The sequence below is a fragment of the Lynx canadensis genome, chromosome X (genome assembly GCF_007474595.2).
Source record: "Lynx canadensis isolate LIC74 chromosome X, mLynCan4.pri.v2, whole genome shotgun sequence".
NCBI lineage: Eukaryota > Metazoa > Chordata > Mammalia > Carnivora > Felidae > Lynx > Lynx canadensis.
The window spans coordinates 14,665,853-14,684,332 of NC_044321.2; the positions used below are offsets into that span (position 1 = coordinate 14,665,853).

At 42.0% G+C, this 18,480-nt stretch overlaps 1 protein-coding gene across 1 annotated transcript in view; it reads left to right on the forward strand.

Moving 5' to 3' along the window:
• The window catches only part of PPEF1 (protein phosphatase with EF-hand domain 1), a 91,097-nt gene that overhangs the window by 57,397 nt on the left and 15,220 nt on the right, over positions 1 to 18,480 (forward strand). The window contains exons 8-12 of the mRNA XM_030305468.1: positions 652 to 688; positions 1,544 to 1,693; positions 6,014 to 6,163; positions 11,831 to 12,016; positions 13,396 to 13,538. Coding sequence (XP_030161328.1) covers positions 652 to 688; positions 1,544 to 1,693; positions 6,014 to 6,163; positions 11,831 to 12,016; positions 13,396 to 13,538 — 666 coding nt within the window. The remainder of the gene's footprint in view (positions 1 to 651; positions 689 to 1,543; positions 1,694 to 6,013; positions 6,164 to 11,830; positions 12,017 to 13,395; positions 13,539 to 18,480) is intronic.

Here is an 18,480-nt window from a genome sequence, read left to right on the forward strand (position 1 = left end):
TGTGTTGGGCCTTAAGAATATATGTTATAATCCTGAGGCAACGAAAGCAATCAAAAAAAGATTTCCATCATTAAAGCTCCCATAGTGACTGCTGTTCAGGCGTGAAAATTCCTGACAGTTTCTTGAAAATCTTGAATACCATTACCTGAACTCTATCAGAGAGAGTACAAAGAGCCAACTTACTGTCTTCTAGGCTTTTCTTTGTCTCTGTTCAGTCCCTTCCCCCATCCCCCCTTCCTGTGCCTTCATTCATTTACTATAAGATTTAGGCTGTCTGAGAAATTCTATCTCAATGAAAAGCATTCTCCCACACAGTTTCCCCAGCTGCCACAGCACACGTCTCTGAGAACTTGCGTCTACACATCCTATACCTACAACATATCTCTTAAGTTGCCTTGTAATTGTTTCATGAGAATTTATCTTCTTTCTCCAACTATACTATAAGCTCCTTTGGAGTAGGGACGGCTGCCTTTGTTCTTTCCCATCGTGCCTAGCAAAGACTTGGGTAAGTAATAGTTTCAACTACACTCTAGTTTCTGGAGTTCTTGATACCTCTGATGGTGAGATGTCAGTGGCTCCCTTTTTGGCGTGACTCCCGTAAGTTAGGAGTTGTCAACATTTAATTCGTTTAAATACCATTGTTTTTTTCAGGTATGGCTTCACAAAAGAAATTTTGTGTAAATATAAGGTAAGGCTCCTATGCTTTTTTTTTTTTTTTTTTTTTTTGCATCCTCTCTGCTTTTTATACATAGAACTAAAAAAAAAAAAAAAAGAGCCTTTAGGAAGAGCGGTGAGTAAACTAGTCAGGCTCCATGCCAATACAGTGCTTCCTGGACTAAACCGAGCTTTTTCATTGTGACTTTTGTGTAAGTTTTAGCATAGATACGAACATATTCTGTTGTATTAAAGGTATCCAGGATTTGTTTTCCTCCATATGGGAAGACACGCAGATACAGAAATGACTGTCGTAAAGGAAGATTTTTACTCACAGTTCCCTAGAACACAGGCCCAGCGCCAGGGGGGCCGTGTGGGGAAGCACCAGGGTTGGCCCAGAGGCAGAAGGAATGAGGGGGAAATGTGGGCAAGAGCCTTCATTTTGGTTTCTGTGGGAAGGGATCAGGGTTTAGGATTGGCTGCTTTGAACAGTTTCAGCAGGCTCTGGGGCATAGGGGCCGTGTTTAGTTGTCTGGTGCCTGGCTGTGGGGTGATTAAGGCACGGGAATAGTGGCCTAGAGTGCCAAAGCCCTCTAACGGAGGTGGTTGGGGGGCATGGGGTCTGGATTGGTTGGTTTGGTTGAAAGGCACTCTACCTGCATATGAAAGACAGTTCATCTCCGATTTCTGGGAATTAGCTAGCCCTGGGAGGGGTGGTCTCTTCTCCAGAGTCAGCAAGCCATCAAATACCTAAAAGTATCAGGATTAATGCATGCTGATGGGTTAGTAATTCCATGTTGACTCCCTTTGCATGGTGTGATAACTGTTGATTTTGTGATAAACTTGAACTTATCAGAAAAACAAAACTTACTCAAGCTCTTACTTACAGATACATGGGAAACAAATCTTACAAATCTTAGAGGACGTCTATACCTGGCTCCCAATTGGTACCATCATTGACAATGAAATCCTGGTCATACATGGTGGGATATCAGAGTCCACAGACTTGAATTTACTCCACCGTGTAGAAAGACACAAAGTAAGAAGCAGTGTTTACATAAATCTTGTCTCAGAGTTTTATACCTCTTTCCACTTATTATTTTGTATTCGTTTGTGTTTTGGTAGTTGTAACTCTGCAGAGATCAGTACAAATTTTGAGAAAATCTGTGATTGCAAGAGAAATAACCAAACGGGTAACTTCTAAATATGGAAAAAATATGTATTTTAACTTCACGATGAAAGTGGAAAATGAAGAAATGTTGACATTTCGTATAGTTTCTAAAAGTGACAAATCCTGATTTTTAGAAATTAAGATTTCTAATTAATGTTGTGGTAAAGTATACGTAACCATTTTTCAGTGTACAATTCAGTCACATTAATAATGTACATTCACATTGTCGTGCAGACACCCCCACCATCTATCTCCAGAACTTTTCAACTTCCCAAACCGAAACTCTATACCCATTAAACAACAGCTCCCCATTCTCCCCTCTCCCCAGCCCCTGGTGACCACCGTTCTACTTTCTGTCTCTGATTTTGACTATTCTGGGTGCCTCATATAAATGGAATCGTGCAGCAATTTATTTCTGAATTGATATGATTTCTCTTGTACTTTCAAATGGCTCAGGGTATTTGGCGAGGGGAATATTTTAAACCTGAGTAGTCATATTAAGTACAGCAGAAGCAGAGCAAGAACATGTCTAGAGCCTTCAGGAGGCTATGTGTGGCCTGTCAAGCTCCCACACTGAGTGAAGGGCCCCGTTGGCTGGGCCTCGCAGAGTGCCTGGAATTATCTTCCTCCTGTACCGGAGCCTGGCCGAAGCCCCCAGACCAGGGGCACGGGAGGTGCCACGTGAGCATGAGGACCGGAAGCAGCTCTGGAACCAGATGATCCTATGGTCTTAGTGAGAAACCTGAACCCTTACCCCTCAAGACTGATAGTCAACTTCTCACCCATCTAGGCAAGTGGAGTCTAGAGCTGGAGTTTCATTTTTTTTTTTTTAATTTTTTTTTAATGTTTATTTATTTTGGGGACAGAGAGAGACAGAGCATGAATGGGAGGGGCAGAGAGAGAGGGAGACACAGAATCGGAAGCAGGCTCCAGGCTCTGAGCCATCAGCCCAGAGCCTGACGCGGGGCTCGAACTCACGGACCGCGAGATCGTGACCTGGCTGAAGTCGGACGCTTAACCGACTGCGCCACCCAGGCGCCCCAAGCTGGAGTTTCATTTGATACAGACAGAAATTCACCTCGGGTTCCTGGAGCCCTCACACCTTTACATACATATGAAAGATAATATTATTGCTAATTCTCATCCTTTCAATTTCAGCTTAAACGCACCCCTCCTCTGGAAAGCCTTCCATGACGTCCAGACTAGGTCGGGTCCCCTTGTCTATGCTCTCAGGCCCCTTGTACATATCCTTCATAACAGTTACCAGAATTGAATAAAGAGCTGGGGTACTGTTTGTTTACTGTCCTCCCCTGCTTCTCTAATTCACTGACATAGCTCCAGCCCCTAAGCTGTAGTACATACTCAATCACTGTTTGTTAGATATCTCCTAAGAGATTTAGACGGAAGCAGGGCAGACCTCATACGAAACCGTATAGAAACTTCTTTATAACCTCTTTCCTGATTCTGTTGTGATTTTACATACCTCCTCCCGAATCTGACCCAGCCTTGACCCTATTGTCCTCGTGTGATTATTAATAGTGCCTCCCTTTACTCTCAGAAGTACTTCAATTGCGATAAGTTTTTCACCCTACGTTTAAGGCATCTTTCTCATGATATCAGCACATAATCGACCCAATAAAATATTTTGATCCACACGAGACAGTCAGTGTTAACATAACGACTGGATGTGATTTTAGCCAAGAGCAAGGGTACATGATGTTTCTGTCAGTCAAATATTGGCAAGCACATGGCAGGAAGGCAACACTCTACCGTCACCCGCCCTGGGACGACAGCGCTAAGCAGCCACCACCAATCGATCAGATTGAAAACTTGCCTTTCCTGAAGTTAGTCTGAACCGTCAGCCCTCTCTAGAGTTTTTTGAGATATTAAGAGCATGGCCCGGAAATGCCTATTCCTATGTCTGTGGAGACCCTAAGGTGTGAGCCACCTTGACCTAGTAAACTCCGTGAGGCTCTGACATCACACAGACATAGCCAGCTCTATTTCCTGCTTCCCATCACTTCCTGGCTGGGTGACCGGGCAAGGCACCAAAGTTTTCTAAGCCTCGGTTTCCGCGCCCGTGTGTGGAAGCTAAAAATACCTACTATATTGAATTGTTAGGAGGATTAAATATAATTACCTAGATGAAGAAAACAGCATAAAGTAAGCTCTGAACACAAAGCTCTCTCCTTCAACGCTCTCCTCTCTTTCCTGATACTTGGAACTGAGGTTTGAATTTTCTTTTTCCTTTTCTTTTTTTTAGTTTATTCACTTGAGAGAGAGAGAGAGAGAGAGAGAGAGAGAGCGAGCATGTGCACATGCTATTGCGGTGTTGGGGGGCGATGCAGAGAAAGAAAGAGGGAGAAAGAGAATCCCAAGCAGGCTCTTAGCGCAGAGCCCAATGCAGGCCTCGATCCCACAGCCACGAGATCATGACTTGAACTGAAATCAAAACTTGGATGTTTAACTGACTGAGCCACCCAGGCGCCCCTGAGGTTGGAATTTTAGTCACCAAAACATACGCTGGGGAGAAGTTTTGGGGCCAGGAGTTTTCTCAGGAAACCTCAAACTTCACCTCTTTTGAGAATCATCGTTCCGTCTACTCATAAGCCTGGTTTTAAACATAGACATTTGACTTGTGTACTTCATGTATCTTCTACCCCTGCCAGAGTGAGGTTGAACTGGAAGCACATACTTGTATTAAATATAACTGAACCGTGATGAAAGTAGTAGGTGCAAGCCTTTGGAACTCTACTAGATGAACTATAAAAGTAGATTTTCAAGTCTAGTTTACAGCCTCCACTTTCCCATCCCTTAGTACCCTTTAAGTGTAGGGATGACACTGTTTCCTTGTTTATACCTGTTGCGGTGGTATAATTTTAGCAGAGTGGGGGAGGATGGGGGAACCTGATGACAACCTCCTTCTGGGTTCATTAAAGGCATTTTGTAAGGTGGGTGGCTTGGGGGGTGTCAATCAGAGGGACAGAGAAGGAAGATTTTATAAAACTCTGGTTTCGTATTCTTTAAACTCCCTGGCAGGGGGTGTAGGAAGGGATGGCTAGTAGGGTTCCCAGGAGAAAATGATGGTGTGCTACCTTAGGGGGGAGCTGGGGCAAAGTATCTTGATCCCAAGTAGCCTTGAAAACATCAAAGCCACATGTACAAGAGACCATGTGGCCTTGCCCAGTGAGCTTATCAGAAGTTGTATGGACCCAAGTCGAGAGCGGCCTCCCAGAATATTCTGCCCTGCTCAGGACCTGGGGATATTTTCTGGGGAGAGATGGGAGGGTAGGCTGTGAACTCACTGATAATCGCTGAGATTGAATTTCCAGCCATCTCAATATGACAAGATCTTAGAATAAGATTCAATTTTATTTTTAAAAACTAAAGGTAAGATTTCGTATACACCCTAGTTTATAGAAGAGACAAAGTGCCTACCATTAACAGAAGTGTTGTTTCCAATTGTTTTATATAAAGGTATGGTGTTATGAAGAAACAAGTACAAAATTATAGTCTTAGCTTAAGTAAGGGAACACAGAAGGGATTGTAATAGTCATTTTACTATCAGAAAGACATTTTATTTTCCGAAGGATGCATCACCTTTGTTGCTAAGATTAGAGAACATAACCAGTTGCTGGCAGGGTCAGACTGTGAATTACATGGCATTGAAGTTGAACGGCTTTCTCCGTCCCTTTGGAGAACTTTTGTGAACACAGATGTATTTTCTCCCATATCTCCTGGAAAAAAACAACAACGTGAAAGGCAGCCACCCTCTCGAGAAGCATTTCTGAATTTAAAGCCTATTGATTCTCTCTTAGCCCCATGTGTAGGTGAAGGCTCAGAGGGAGACGAGTTTTCCCTTTGCAACTTGCATTTCCTGTGATCAGACCTCAGGACACGTCTAGCACTGACATCTGTGCTTCTGGGGGCCTTTAGAAACTCGAATGGGAAACCAGGGCCTGAAGGGCCATGTCTCTAGTTAAAACATGTACCAACCGAATGTAACAGGCCCACTTTACAGAGATCAGTGGCTCCACGAGATGAAAGTGGTAGGTGAGATGGAAAAGGTGACCATGTGTCTCTCATTGGGTCGAGGCACGATATAGACAGAGTGGCGGCTCGCATTGAAGTTTCTGCGTGCAGCACACGAAACCTGGGGTTCGACTAAAGAGGGAATTTGCTTTGCAGATGAAATCTGTGCTGATGCCACCAACCCCCTTAGATGGAGACCCTGACACCAGCGTGAAGAAAAAGAAATTCAACGCCACTATTGTACCTCAGGAAGTCAAAACGAGTGCATCCCATTCTGAACAGTTAACAAAGCATGAATGGGAACAGGTAGGTAATCAGAGTATTCACCAAAGTAGCAACGAAGATGCGGCATAGATGATATCTCTTATAATATGTACACAGGAAAGTGGCTGACCTTCATAAGCAGGTCATACTCTTCTCTGGGATTTCGCCACTATACTTTTAATAGTTTCCTTGAGATGTAATTCACTCATTTAAAGTATATTAATTCAATGGTTTTGATGCAGTCACAGTGTTGTGTACCTGTCACCACAATTTAATTTTAGAACATTTTCATCCCCTGAAAAAGAAATCCCATACTAATCTACTTTTGGTCTTTATAGATTTATCTGTTCTGGACATGTTCTAGAAATAGATCGATACAACAGGTGATCTTTTGTGTCTGGCTTTTTTTTTTTTTTTTTTTTTTTTTTTACTCAGCCCAGTGTTTTGAAGTTCATCCATGTTGTAAGATGTATCGGTACTTTGTTGCTTTTTATTGCTAAGTAATATCCTAAATAATATTCTATTGCTAAATAATACTCTATAATAAACATTTTGTTTATTCATTCCTCAGTGGGTAGACATTTGAGTTGTTTCCACTTATTGGCTATTATGAATAATGCTGCTATAAACATTACAGACATGCTTTTGTGTGGACATACGTTTTCCTTTCTCTTTGGTATGTACCTAGGAGTGGAATTGTATGGTCATAAGATAATTCTAAGTCGAACATTTTAAGAAACTTCAAACTTTTCCCAAGTGGCTACACCATTTTACATCTCCATCACCAATGTATGAAGGTTCCAGTTTCTTCATATCCTCACTTAACAAATTGTCTGTCCTTTTTGATTGTGGCCATCCTAGTGGGTATGAGGTGGAATCTCATTGTGGCTTTGATTTGTTGTGGTTTTTCGGCAGTTTTCTAATGATTAATGATGTTGAGCATCTTTTCATGTGCTAATTGGCTACCTTTATGTCTTCTTTAGAGAAAGATCTATTCAGATCCTTTGCTCATTTAAAAAATTGAGTTGTTTAGGGGCGCCTGGGTGGCTCAGTCAGTTGAGCGTCCGACTTCAGTTCAGGTCATGACCTCGCGGTTCGTGGGTTCAAGCCCCACGTTTGTTAAAAATAAATAAACATTTTTAAAAAATTAATTTTTTTTAAATGTTAACTTATTTTTGAGAGACAGAGAGAGACAGAGTGTGAGCAGGGGAGGAGCAGAGAGGGAGGGAGATGCAGAATCCGAAGCAGGCTCCAGGCTCTGAGCTGATTGTGCTATTGTTTTTAACAATGTCCCAGGGCTCACGAACAGATCCACAATCTGATCCCATGAAACTTGGTCTCTTTTGCAGAGGCAGGGTACGACAATCTTTGAGGCCCTAAGAGGGCTCTTGTCATCTACCCCTTTCCCTGATTCTGTCCTAGTATCATGGACCCATCAGCCTTCTTCTCTTCTACTTGCTTACCCCCAAGAAGCCCCTATTTCTTGACTCTGTACTCTTACACTTTGATTCCTAAAATGTAGACTAAAATGTGATTTCTGATGCAAAATATCCTCTAATAATGAGGAGAAGAGAGAGGTGGGAGGATAGAGAGGGGGTGGAAGAAGGGGTAGTACGAGAGAAATAGAATTCGTTAATGGCTTGTGCATCCAAAGTATTAAAAAAAAATCAAGTTAAGTACAAGAGGCAACCTATGGCAGGTAGGAAAGGATGCCTCCTTAGATTCTGAAATCCAAATTCCAGAGACCAAAGATTATTACAAGCACTTCTAGGATTGTGGTAAATAAAAAGGATGATGCCAAAGAGATTGGAGTTGCACAAAAGGAAAAGTGTGGCTTCTGGAAGCCTAGATGAGTTAGAATTATAGAGGGATGGAGCTTTAAGAAGTGTGTGTGGGGGGTCATTATTCTGTAATTGAACCTCCCACCACCCCATCTCTATGAATGAGGCATCTTACAGACTCCATGTACATGACTGGAGTTGACACAGGGGAAAATGGACCAGAATCTCATTCCCGATATTTTAACAATTTCGGTTGTACCCTTAATTTTCTTCCTTCAGTTGCTGGTACAAAGTGGGTGTGCATACTTCAGTTAGCTAGAGTTGAAATTTCCAGATAAAACCAGATTTCACACTTTATTTCTTAATATCTATGAGCTGTGTTATGATAAAGGTCATAGGCTCTTTATTTGTGCCATACTCACAGAAGTGCATAATTCTTGGCAGAGTGCTATGGTTTGGGTTTTATGTTCACTGAGATGTGGGAGAGACACGTACTCATAGCTAAGTCCTTCTATAGACAAATGTGGCACTCTTCCTTTAAGACAGACTTGCAACAAGAAGACCAGAGAGGTTTAAAAAATAGTTGCAGTTGTTTATTTCCTGAGTGAGTCTTCATTCATTCATTCAACAAGAATTTACTGAACACCCGCTATGTATCAGGCACTGTCGTAGGCTTTTGGGAATGTCAGTGACCAAAGATGTATTACCTTGTGAAGCTTACATTCTAGGGAGAGGAGTTAAGTAGGTAAAGCAAGTAAATTATATAAGATGTTAAGTGAAAAGTTCTATGGAAAAAAAGGAAAACCAGAACAAGGTTAGGGGTATCCGGAGAACCGGAGGCGGGGGACAGAGTTGTAGTGGGAGTAGTCAGCTTCATTGTGCAGGCTCGCAAGAGTGACATGGCTTGTCACTTGGCTAGTCGCTGGGTGATAGAGCAGGATGTGATCTCAGGTCTGCCTTTAAGGCCCAAGCTCTTTTTCCGAAGGGAAAGATGGCTTCGGAATGATGGGGGCGGGTCTCAAGAAGGAGTCGAACTTCTCCGGTTTCTCATCCAGTGTGGCTAATGGGTACACAGGGAGTAGGCATCTTAAGTGATTTAGGTGCTGCCGGAGGGTTTGGGCTGAGCGCAGCCTTTAAAAGATGTTCACAAGCTGGAAGGAAGATACGTCACTAAGGGGAAAATGCAAAAGAATAGTGAATCTATAGCATTAGTGTGTTAGAAGAGAGGCATTTAGATATACCTTCCACAGCTATTAACTCTCCCCCAAAGCGTGCTTTTGGGAACTGGATAACTGAGAGCTGCAGACAAGCACAGGACATTTCTTGCTGGACTCATTTTGGATTTAGGAGGTTTGAAGGCCGAGGCACGAAGAGATTTTTGTTGGCCGGATCATATACGAGCTGTCATTCAGTAAAGCTTTTCCAATTTTCGGTTTGAACATTTTCGGGAAGGGATATTGCGAATAACTATTGTTTCATGCGCTTACCACTCACAAGGCCCTTGCATTTCAGAGGAGAGGATGTTGCTGGAAGGAAAGAGAGGGTCTCTTCTGAGGAATCTGCTTCACCCACAAAGGGTCCTTTTTCTGTTTGTGAGTTTTAGAATCAAGTCTATGTCACAGCCACAGTCTGGGTAAACCTAGTCAAGTGAATGGATTCTAGACCGAAAAAAGAAATGCCCACGCCTGGTAAGGGATGATTCTGAAGAACTTTAGTTCTATAAAGCTCATACCCCCTTTGACTTTGAGTCAAAGAAAAATGAATTCTTGATATGTCTTTCTCGTTTCATTGATGAGCCAACTAAAGTTCAGCTAGGTTAAATGATTTGCCTCAGGTGACACAGGTGCCAGCCAAAGACCTAAGTCCTTGGCCAGTGTTTCTCCGAGTTCAACAGAGTTCGTTACGCATACGTTTAACTTCTGTGCGTTTTAACTGTATGTATATGGCAGAAAGGAGAAAAGTATATATAATTTTATTTTCACAAATGTTATTTATCACATTATATATTATTACATCTATAAAATGTTCACACATCCATATTATTGTGTAGGATTGTATATATAAAATCACGTATAGTGTGCTTTATGGGTAATTTCAGAGGTTTCCCAGGGGTAATTTTAGCTATAAACGGCTTGCATCTCATGTGGGAATTTACCACTTAATCCCTTCCTCATACAAGCACAGTTCTTTGTGTTCCATTTTTCCCGCCTTCATTACACTAAAGGCCAAATCGGGACCCCCCAAACAGGAATTCATGGTGTAAGAGCCAGATGTGACAAGTATTGGTTTTGACACAAACACCAGCCAAGGAAAGGGGCTCCAGTGTATTAATTTGGAAGGGCAGGATTGTGCCAGTGTTGGCATTCAGTGTTGGCATTCAGGGGGAGAGAGGAGAATCTTGGTCTGAATCTTCTTCGGGTGGTTTTAAGTCTCACTTCAATCAGTCGTCAAAAACTTGGCACAAATGTCTGGTTTGGCCTGATGGAGGGTTTCGACAAGTTCCAACCAGGTGCGGGTCATTCCAGAGTTCTCCTACCGGTTCCGTTCTTCGCTCCAGCTCGCTGTCTTTTTCCTCACTGATTTATAGCCCCCCTTCAATACCAAACCTACGAATGGGTGTACACTCAAGTTTACCGGGACAACCATTTCTGGTCCTCTCGTCAAGACCTCACTTGGACCTGCTTGAATAACTGCAGAACTTAAGATGCATGGTTTCTTCATGCCCACAAAACATGGACTCGTAGAATCATAGTGTGTTAGAACTTGGAGATACTTTACAAGTCATCTGGCCCAAACTGCTGATTTTAGAGATCTAGAAACTGAGACCCAGAGAGTCTTCCCAAGGCTTCACAGCTTTAGTGACACAGCTATTTTTTTTTTCTCACTGCTGCTTAAGCTCCTATAGGAGTTTAAATAAAGAAACATTATATGTAGATCAGAGCCATGAAAAATATTCTTAGAAACTTGGATCTTCAGTCTTGGGCATCAGGTAGCCTGCATTTACCTCTTTCAGCCCCAGAAGGAAATGTGATGCTAATAAAATACCTGTGGATTTAGGACATGTTGGGGAAACCAGTCGGTGGCTGAATTTATTGCTAAAACTGAGAGTGTTCTTATGGATGGGCCAAAAAGTGAAGGAGATGATTTAGGGAAGTATTCTTGGATGAACTCTTATCTGTATCTGTGGTGGGGAAGAAGGCTTCCTCATGCTGTCTGCTCAACAGGACAAAAGCCAGGGCCAGAGCCACAGCTGGGAGACCCAATTATCTCTTTGAACGTATTAAGAATATCTAATGTGGGGGCACCTGGGTAGCTCAGTCGGTTAAGTGTCCGACTCTTGGTTTCGGCTCAGGTCGCCTTCTCATGGTTTGTGGATCTGAGCCCAGAGTCGGGCCCTGCACTGACAGCGCGGAGCCTGCTTGGGATTCTCTCTCTCTCCCCTCCTCTCTCAAAAGTAAATAAACATTAAAGCAAAAAAGACCATCTAGCGTGTGTTCGCCGTGGAGAGCTGCTTTCTCTTTGGAGTAGGACAACGAAGTTCTTTTAAGAGGACTTGCATCTCATGTAAGAATCGTGAATTGGTAGATTCGGCACTTGTGAAACAATCGTGATGAGATTTTTAAAGACAGACAGACAAGGGCAAGGGCCGATTCTCCATGGCTACTAAGTATTGCTGCGTTGGTTCTTGTTCTTGGTACATTGGTTGTTGGGGACGAGCAAGCAGAAAGGGATTGCGGTGGCTGTGGGCCTTGCAGTTGTCGTGGAAAAGATCCATGGAGGAGAGGAGTACGAAACAAGTTTGAAGGAGGAATGAGGAACAGTTAGACTTTGGGATAACTCGGGTTAATGTTTCTGGCAAAGAAGTCGAAGTCTAGAACGACAGAGTCTCACTTGTAAATAGCAGCCTAACCTGCTTTGTTGTTCAAAGGTCATCGATATTCTGTGGAGTGATCCCAGAGGCAAAAGAGGCTGTTACCCGAACACAAGTCGAGGAGGGGGCTGCTATTTTGGACCAGATATCACCTCCAAGGTTCTTAATAGATACCAACTGAAGATGCTCATCAGGTCTCATGAATGTAAGCCCGAAGGGTATGAAATCTGCCACGATGGGAAGGTGAGCTAACACCGTTGGTGATGTCATCACAGACATCCTTGCCCCGAGCAGTCTTTCTTCCCAGGATGCGTCTGACCTCGAAGCCTCCGGGAAGGTGTCTTCCCCGGGACAAAAACAGAAGGCCACGCTTTGGTAGACGGAAGCAGGAGACTATAGGGTTCCCACAGGTTGCGTGAAGGGGCCTCGCCGTGCCTCACCCTAAGAGATAGTGGCTCATTTCCCTCATCTTCCCTAATCCCAGAGATCGAAACCCTGACCCGTAGCTCTAAGGACCCTCACAGAAAGGCTTCATTCTTGACTAACCGAAAGGCAACTTTCCGGTACAGTGGGGTTAAGAGTCTGCTTGTCCTCACCGAGCGCCTCAAAGGCCGCAGTGAGTCCAGTTTGCTCCCTTTCGCCTTTTGTACCTTCCCTGTGCGGGGCAGAGCCACAGAGTCGCCTCCCTTCTCCTCACCGAGCGGGCCAGCCCCAGCAAGGCACTCGCCTGGTCCCAGTTCAGCTGCAGCCGCTGGAGCGGAGCGTGTTGTGCTCCTTCAGTGCGGGTGTGGTGAGGCTGGGAGAGGCGAGGGCTGATGAACTGGTTTCTTGTCCCAAGTTGTCCCGGGATGTCCCTTTCCTAGTAGAGAACAGCCGTGAATCAAGTGGAATACCAGCTTGTGGGGCATTCCTTTCTATTTCAAAACTTCTGCTTTGCTTACCTCTGTTAGTTCCTTTCGGGCTCCTACTAATGCCGTGGGATAGTTGAGGCAAGTATTATGTGAGGCTTCTTGTGCTAAGAAAACAGAAAACGGCCTGTCTGAAGTAGCAGGCCGATTAGGGCAGAACCGGCTACAACAAGTACTACCCTGCCATCCTCCACCAGGGCCCCGGGGCCGTTCCCTCCCAACACGGTGGTCCCGGGCCCTTATTCTGGCCACTCTTTTCCCTGCCCTTGCATGCCTAGTTTTGTGGGGGCCCTAAACGCTCTAAATCAGGCAGCTTTAAGCAAAGGAAAAAGACTCATACTAGACAAGTTTTATTTTGAACGCTCAAATACCACAGGGAAGGAAAACAAAGTCTTCCCCCGCTTGGAACATTAGAATTTCCAAAACCTAGCGACAAGGGGGATCGTCAGATACGGAACTGAAATCGTACACAGGATTGCAAGGCCGGGCACTGCGGGGACGAGTGGCTAGAAGTCCGTATTCCTGGGGACACCTGTTTGAGAGCCTTGTTGCCTCTCCAGTGGAAGCACAGAAAATCCTGTCAGACTTGGATCATTTGTATGCGTCCGGAACTTTGATGTTTGCCTTTTTAGGAATTGAGCTATTTCTGACTTTATTGAGAGACCTTTTGAGAACCACCTCCATGTGATCCTGGTCTTCTGTTTCTTTTATCAGGTCATTACTATATTTTCTGCTTCTAATTATTATGAAGAAGGCAGCAATCGAGGCGCTTACATCAAACTGTCTTCTGGTATGGCCCCTCGATTCTTCCAGTACCAAGTAACTAGGGCAACGTGCTTGAGGCCTCTTTACCAAAGGTGTGTATGCCCTAGGGAGAACTCTGAGCGCTGGTGCTGGTGACCAAGTGGGATCAGTCCAGAGTGACTAAGAGCAGCTGTGGGAGTGAAGGCAACTACTTACTGGTTACTCGTGGGCATAAACAAAATAGAATTCGTTCCAGACACCCGGTGGTGAAGGCATTCGTATTGGAAACCAAGAGAAGACCTTTCCAGCCCATATGTCTCTGTAAATGGGTAAAGCAGTCAGTGTGCACGAACAGCCTCTAACCGAATGTAAAGAAAAGACGGTCCCCACATCCACCCAGTCCCGCACCCTGCAGTCTTCTCTGTCCCCAAACAGCCCCGTGTGCTCTTGCCTCTTGGTCTCTTCTCTGCTCAGAGTGTGTATGACAGGAGTTGAGTGTCTCTCCATGTGATGGCATCCGTAGTTTATCTTCCTTTTCTCCACTTAACATTACCTTTTTAAGAAGCTGTCATCATAAAACGAGTATGTTTATTGTTAACGAGTGAGGCCAAAGGTGTATACAGAGAATGCCAATCATCTCTCCCCCTCGTTCTCGATAATCCTTTTCTGCAGATGCAACTGAAATGGACAGCCTCTTCTTGCTCCCACAAAAACAGACCTTTATATTCATCGAATAAAAAAGTGTTTTTGGAGCACCTACTATACGTCACACCCTGTTGTAGGCACAAGTGATACAGCAGTGAACAGAAGAAGCAAAAACCCTTTTCCTCATCAAATACGGATCCCAGGGGAAGGAGAAAGGCAGTCGGCAACATACGCACTTTTTTTTTTTTGACAAAGATAGAATCACGCTGCACATTCTACAACTGAGTTTTTCTCTAAAGATGATATCATGATATCATGAACATCACTCCAAGTTGGTACACATAGACCTAACTCATTCTTTTTAGTAGATGTGCCATAATAATTACGGAGTGACCGAATCTTATTTAACTGATGGCCATCCAGATTGCTTCCAGGGTTTTGCAATTCCAGACAATGCTATAACACTCCTCTGTGTGTACATATACGTGCATACGTACGGCCATAAGTTTTAGTGGGCTTTTTTTACATAACATCTCAAAATGGGATATTTATGGATTTATATGTTTACAATTTTACTAGGTACTCCAAAAGAGTTGTAACAATTAACAATATGAAAACAACAAACCAATTTTTCCACATGCTCATCAGGCTTAGATATTGTTACACTTCTTAATTTTTGCCAAGCCGATGGATCAAAATGGTGAATCTCATTGTTTTAATTGGCAACTTTTTAGACAGCTGAGTTCACCCATCTTGGGTTTTTGGACATTGCATTTTTCTCTTCTTTGAATTTGCTATTTATATAGTTCCTGCATTTGATCTTGGGTTGCTTGTCACTTTCTGATCAATTTTTAGGAGTTCTTTGCATATGACGGATAGAGGATTTTTACGGTTACGTTGCATATATTTTGTTGGTGTCTTCATTTTGCTTTAGTTCTATGAAATCCCATTTATATATATAATTTCATCATATGTTTTGGATTTTCATCTCTGTTAGAAAAATGTCTCTACACCAAGTTTTCATTATATTGTTATATTAGTAAGTTCATCTCAAGCTAATTTATTTTAACAGCTTTGTTGAGACATAATTCACATATGATGAAGTTGACCAATTTAAAATACACAACTCACCGATAGTATTTTTGGAGTTGTGCAACCATCACCGTAATCTAGTTTTTAAACATTTTTGCCAGCCTGAAAAGACCACTTGTACCCATTAGCAGTCACTCACCAGTCACCTCTCCCATCAACAACTCTAGGCAACCAGTAATCTGCTTTCTGTCTCTATACATTTACCTATTCTGGACATTGCATGTAAATGGAATCACACAGTATGTGGTCTTTTGTGACTGGCTTCTTTCGCTCAACACAATGTTTTTGAGGTTCATTCATGCTGTAACATGCATGAGTATTTCATTCCTTTTTATGGCTGAATAATATTCCATTAGATGGATAGACCACATTTTCTTTATTAAACAAATTTTTTTATGTTTTTAATTCTAGTATAGTGAACATATAGTGTTACATTAGCTTCAGGTGTACAATATAGTGATTCAACAATTCCATACATCACCCTGTGCTCATCACGACAAGTGCACTCCTTAATCCCTATCACCTGTTTCCCCCGTGACCCCCCAACCCTCCTCCCCTCTGGTAACTATCAGTTTGTTCTCTATAGTAAGCAGTCTGCTTCTTGGTCTGTCTCTCTTTTTTTTCTTTGCTGGTTTGTTTTGTTTCTTAAATTTCACATGTGAGTGAAATCATGTATCTGTCTTTCTCTGACTTCCTTATTTTGCTTAGCATTATACTCTCTAGCTCCATCCATGTCATTGAAAATGGCAAGATTTCATTTTTTATGGTTGAATAATATTCATATATATATATATACATACATATATGTATGTATATATGCATATGTGTATGTATACATACATATATGTATGTATATATATGTATGTATACATAATACACACACACACACACACACACCACATCTTCTTTATCCATTTATCAGTCAATGGACATTTGGGTTGCTTCCATATCTTGGCTATTGTAAATAATGCTGCTATAAACCTAGGATGTATCCCTTTGAATTAGTATTTTTTTATTCTTTGGGTAAATACCTAGTAGTGCAATTGCTGGGTCGTAGGGTAGTTCTATTTTTCACATTTTGAAGAAGCTGCATACTGTTCTCCAGAGTGGCTGCACCAGCTTGCATTCCCACCAATAGGGCAAGAGGGTTCCCCGTTCTCCACATCCTCACCAACACCTGTTGTCTCTTGTGTTATTAATTTTAGCCATTCTGACAGTTGTGAGGTGGTATCTCATTGTGGTTTTGATTTGCATTTCCCTGATGGTGAGTGATGATGATCATCTTTTCCTGTATCTGTTGGCCATCTGTATGTCTTCTTTGGAAAAATGTCTGTTCATGTCTTCAGCCTATTTTTAAATTGGATTATTTGTTTCCTGGGTATTGCATTTTGTAAGTTCTTTATATAATTTGGATACTGACCGTTTATTGGATATGTCACTTGCAAATACCTTCTCCCATTCTGTAAGTTGCATTTTAGTTTTGTTGATTGTTTCCTTTGCTGTGCAGAAGCTTTTTATTTTGATGTGGTTCCAATAGTTTATTTTTGCTTTTGTGTCCCTTGCCTCAGGGGACCTGTCTAGAAAATAGTTACTGTGGCCGACGCTAGAGAGGTTATTACCTGTGCCCTCTTCTAGGATTTTTATGGTTTCAGGTCTCACATTTAGGTCTTTAATCCATTTTGAATTTATTTTGTGTATGGTGTAAGAAAATGGTCCAGTGTCATTCTTCTGCATGTAGTTTGTCCAGTTTTCTCAACACCATATGTTGAAGAGACTGTCTTTTTTCCCATTGCATATTCTTTCCTGGTTTGTCAAAGATTAATTGACCATATAATTGCGGGTTTATTTCTGGGTTTTCTGTTCTGTTCTATTGATCTGTGTGCCAGTGCCATACTGTTTTGATTACTACAGCTTTGTACTATAACTTGAAGTCTCGGATTGTGATGCCTCCAGCTTGGCTTTGCTTTTTCAAGGTTGCTTTAGCTGACAACTAATGTTGACTAAAAGTGGTGAGGGCAGATATCCTTGCTTTGTTCCTGATCTTAAGAGGGACACATTCAGTCTTTCACCCTAAGTATATCAGCTCTGTGTTTTATGTAGATGTCCCTCATCTGGTTGAGGAAGTTCCCTTCTGTGCCTAATTTGTTGAGTGTTTTTATCATGAAAGAGTGTTGGAGTTTGTCAAATACTTTGTATCTATTGAGATGGTCATGTGGTTTTTGTTTTTTATTTTATTAATATAGTGTGTTACATTTATTCATTTCAGATGTCAAACAAACCTTGCATTCCTGGGATAAATCCCACTTGTTCATGGTATATAGTCCTTTTTCTATATTGCTGAATGCAGTTTGCTATTATTTTGTTAAGCATTTTCCATCTATATTCATTTTTTTAATTAAAAAAAGTCTAAAAGTAATCTCTATGCCCAACATGGAGCTCAAACTCACAACCCAGAGATCAAGAGTCACATGCTCTACCGATTGAGCCAGCAGGATACCCCTCGATGTATATTCTTAAGAGATGTTGTAGTGATATGTAGTTTTCTTGCGATCTTTGCCTGGTTTTGGTATCAGGCTAACACTTGCTTCATATAAAAAGATGGGTAGTATTCCCACCTCTTCTATTTTTTTGGAAGGGTTTGCGAACGATTGGTATTAATTCTTCTTTAGATGTTTGGTAGAATTCACCAGTGAAGCCATCTGGCCCTGAGCTTTTCTTTGTGGGCAGATGTTGGGTTACTTATTCAATTTTTTTTATTTGTTCCAGGTATGTTCAGTTTTTCTATTTCTTCTTAGTTTTGGTAGTTTGTATCCTTGTAGGAATTTGTCCATTTCATCTGGGTTATCTAATTTGTTGGTGTACAATTGTTTATAATATCCCTTTATAATCTGTTACTTCTGTGAGGTCAGTTGTGATGAGCCGTCTTTCATTCCTGATTTTAGAAATTTGAGTCTTCTTTTTTTTTTCTTGGCCAGTCTAGACAAAGTTTTGTCAGTTTTGTTGATCTTTTCAAAGAACCAATTTTTGGCTTCGTGAATTTTCTCTATTGTTTTTCTATTTTCTCTTTCATTTGCAGGCATATCTCAGAAATAATTGCAGGTTCAGTTTCAGACCACCGTAAGAAAGCAAATGTTAACAATAAAGCAAGTCAGGAGAATTTTTTTGCTTTCCCAGTGCATATAAAGGTTATGTCTACATTACACTGTAGTCTGGTATGCATGCAATAGCATGTCTAAAAAACAATGTATATACCTTAAAAATACGCTACCGCTAAAAAAATTGCTAGCCATCTTTTGAGCTTTCAGCAAGTTGTGATGT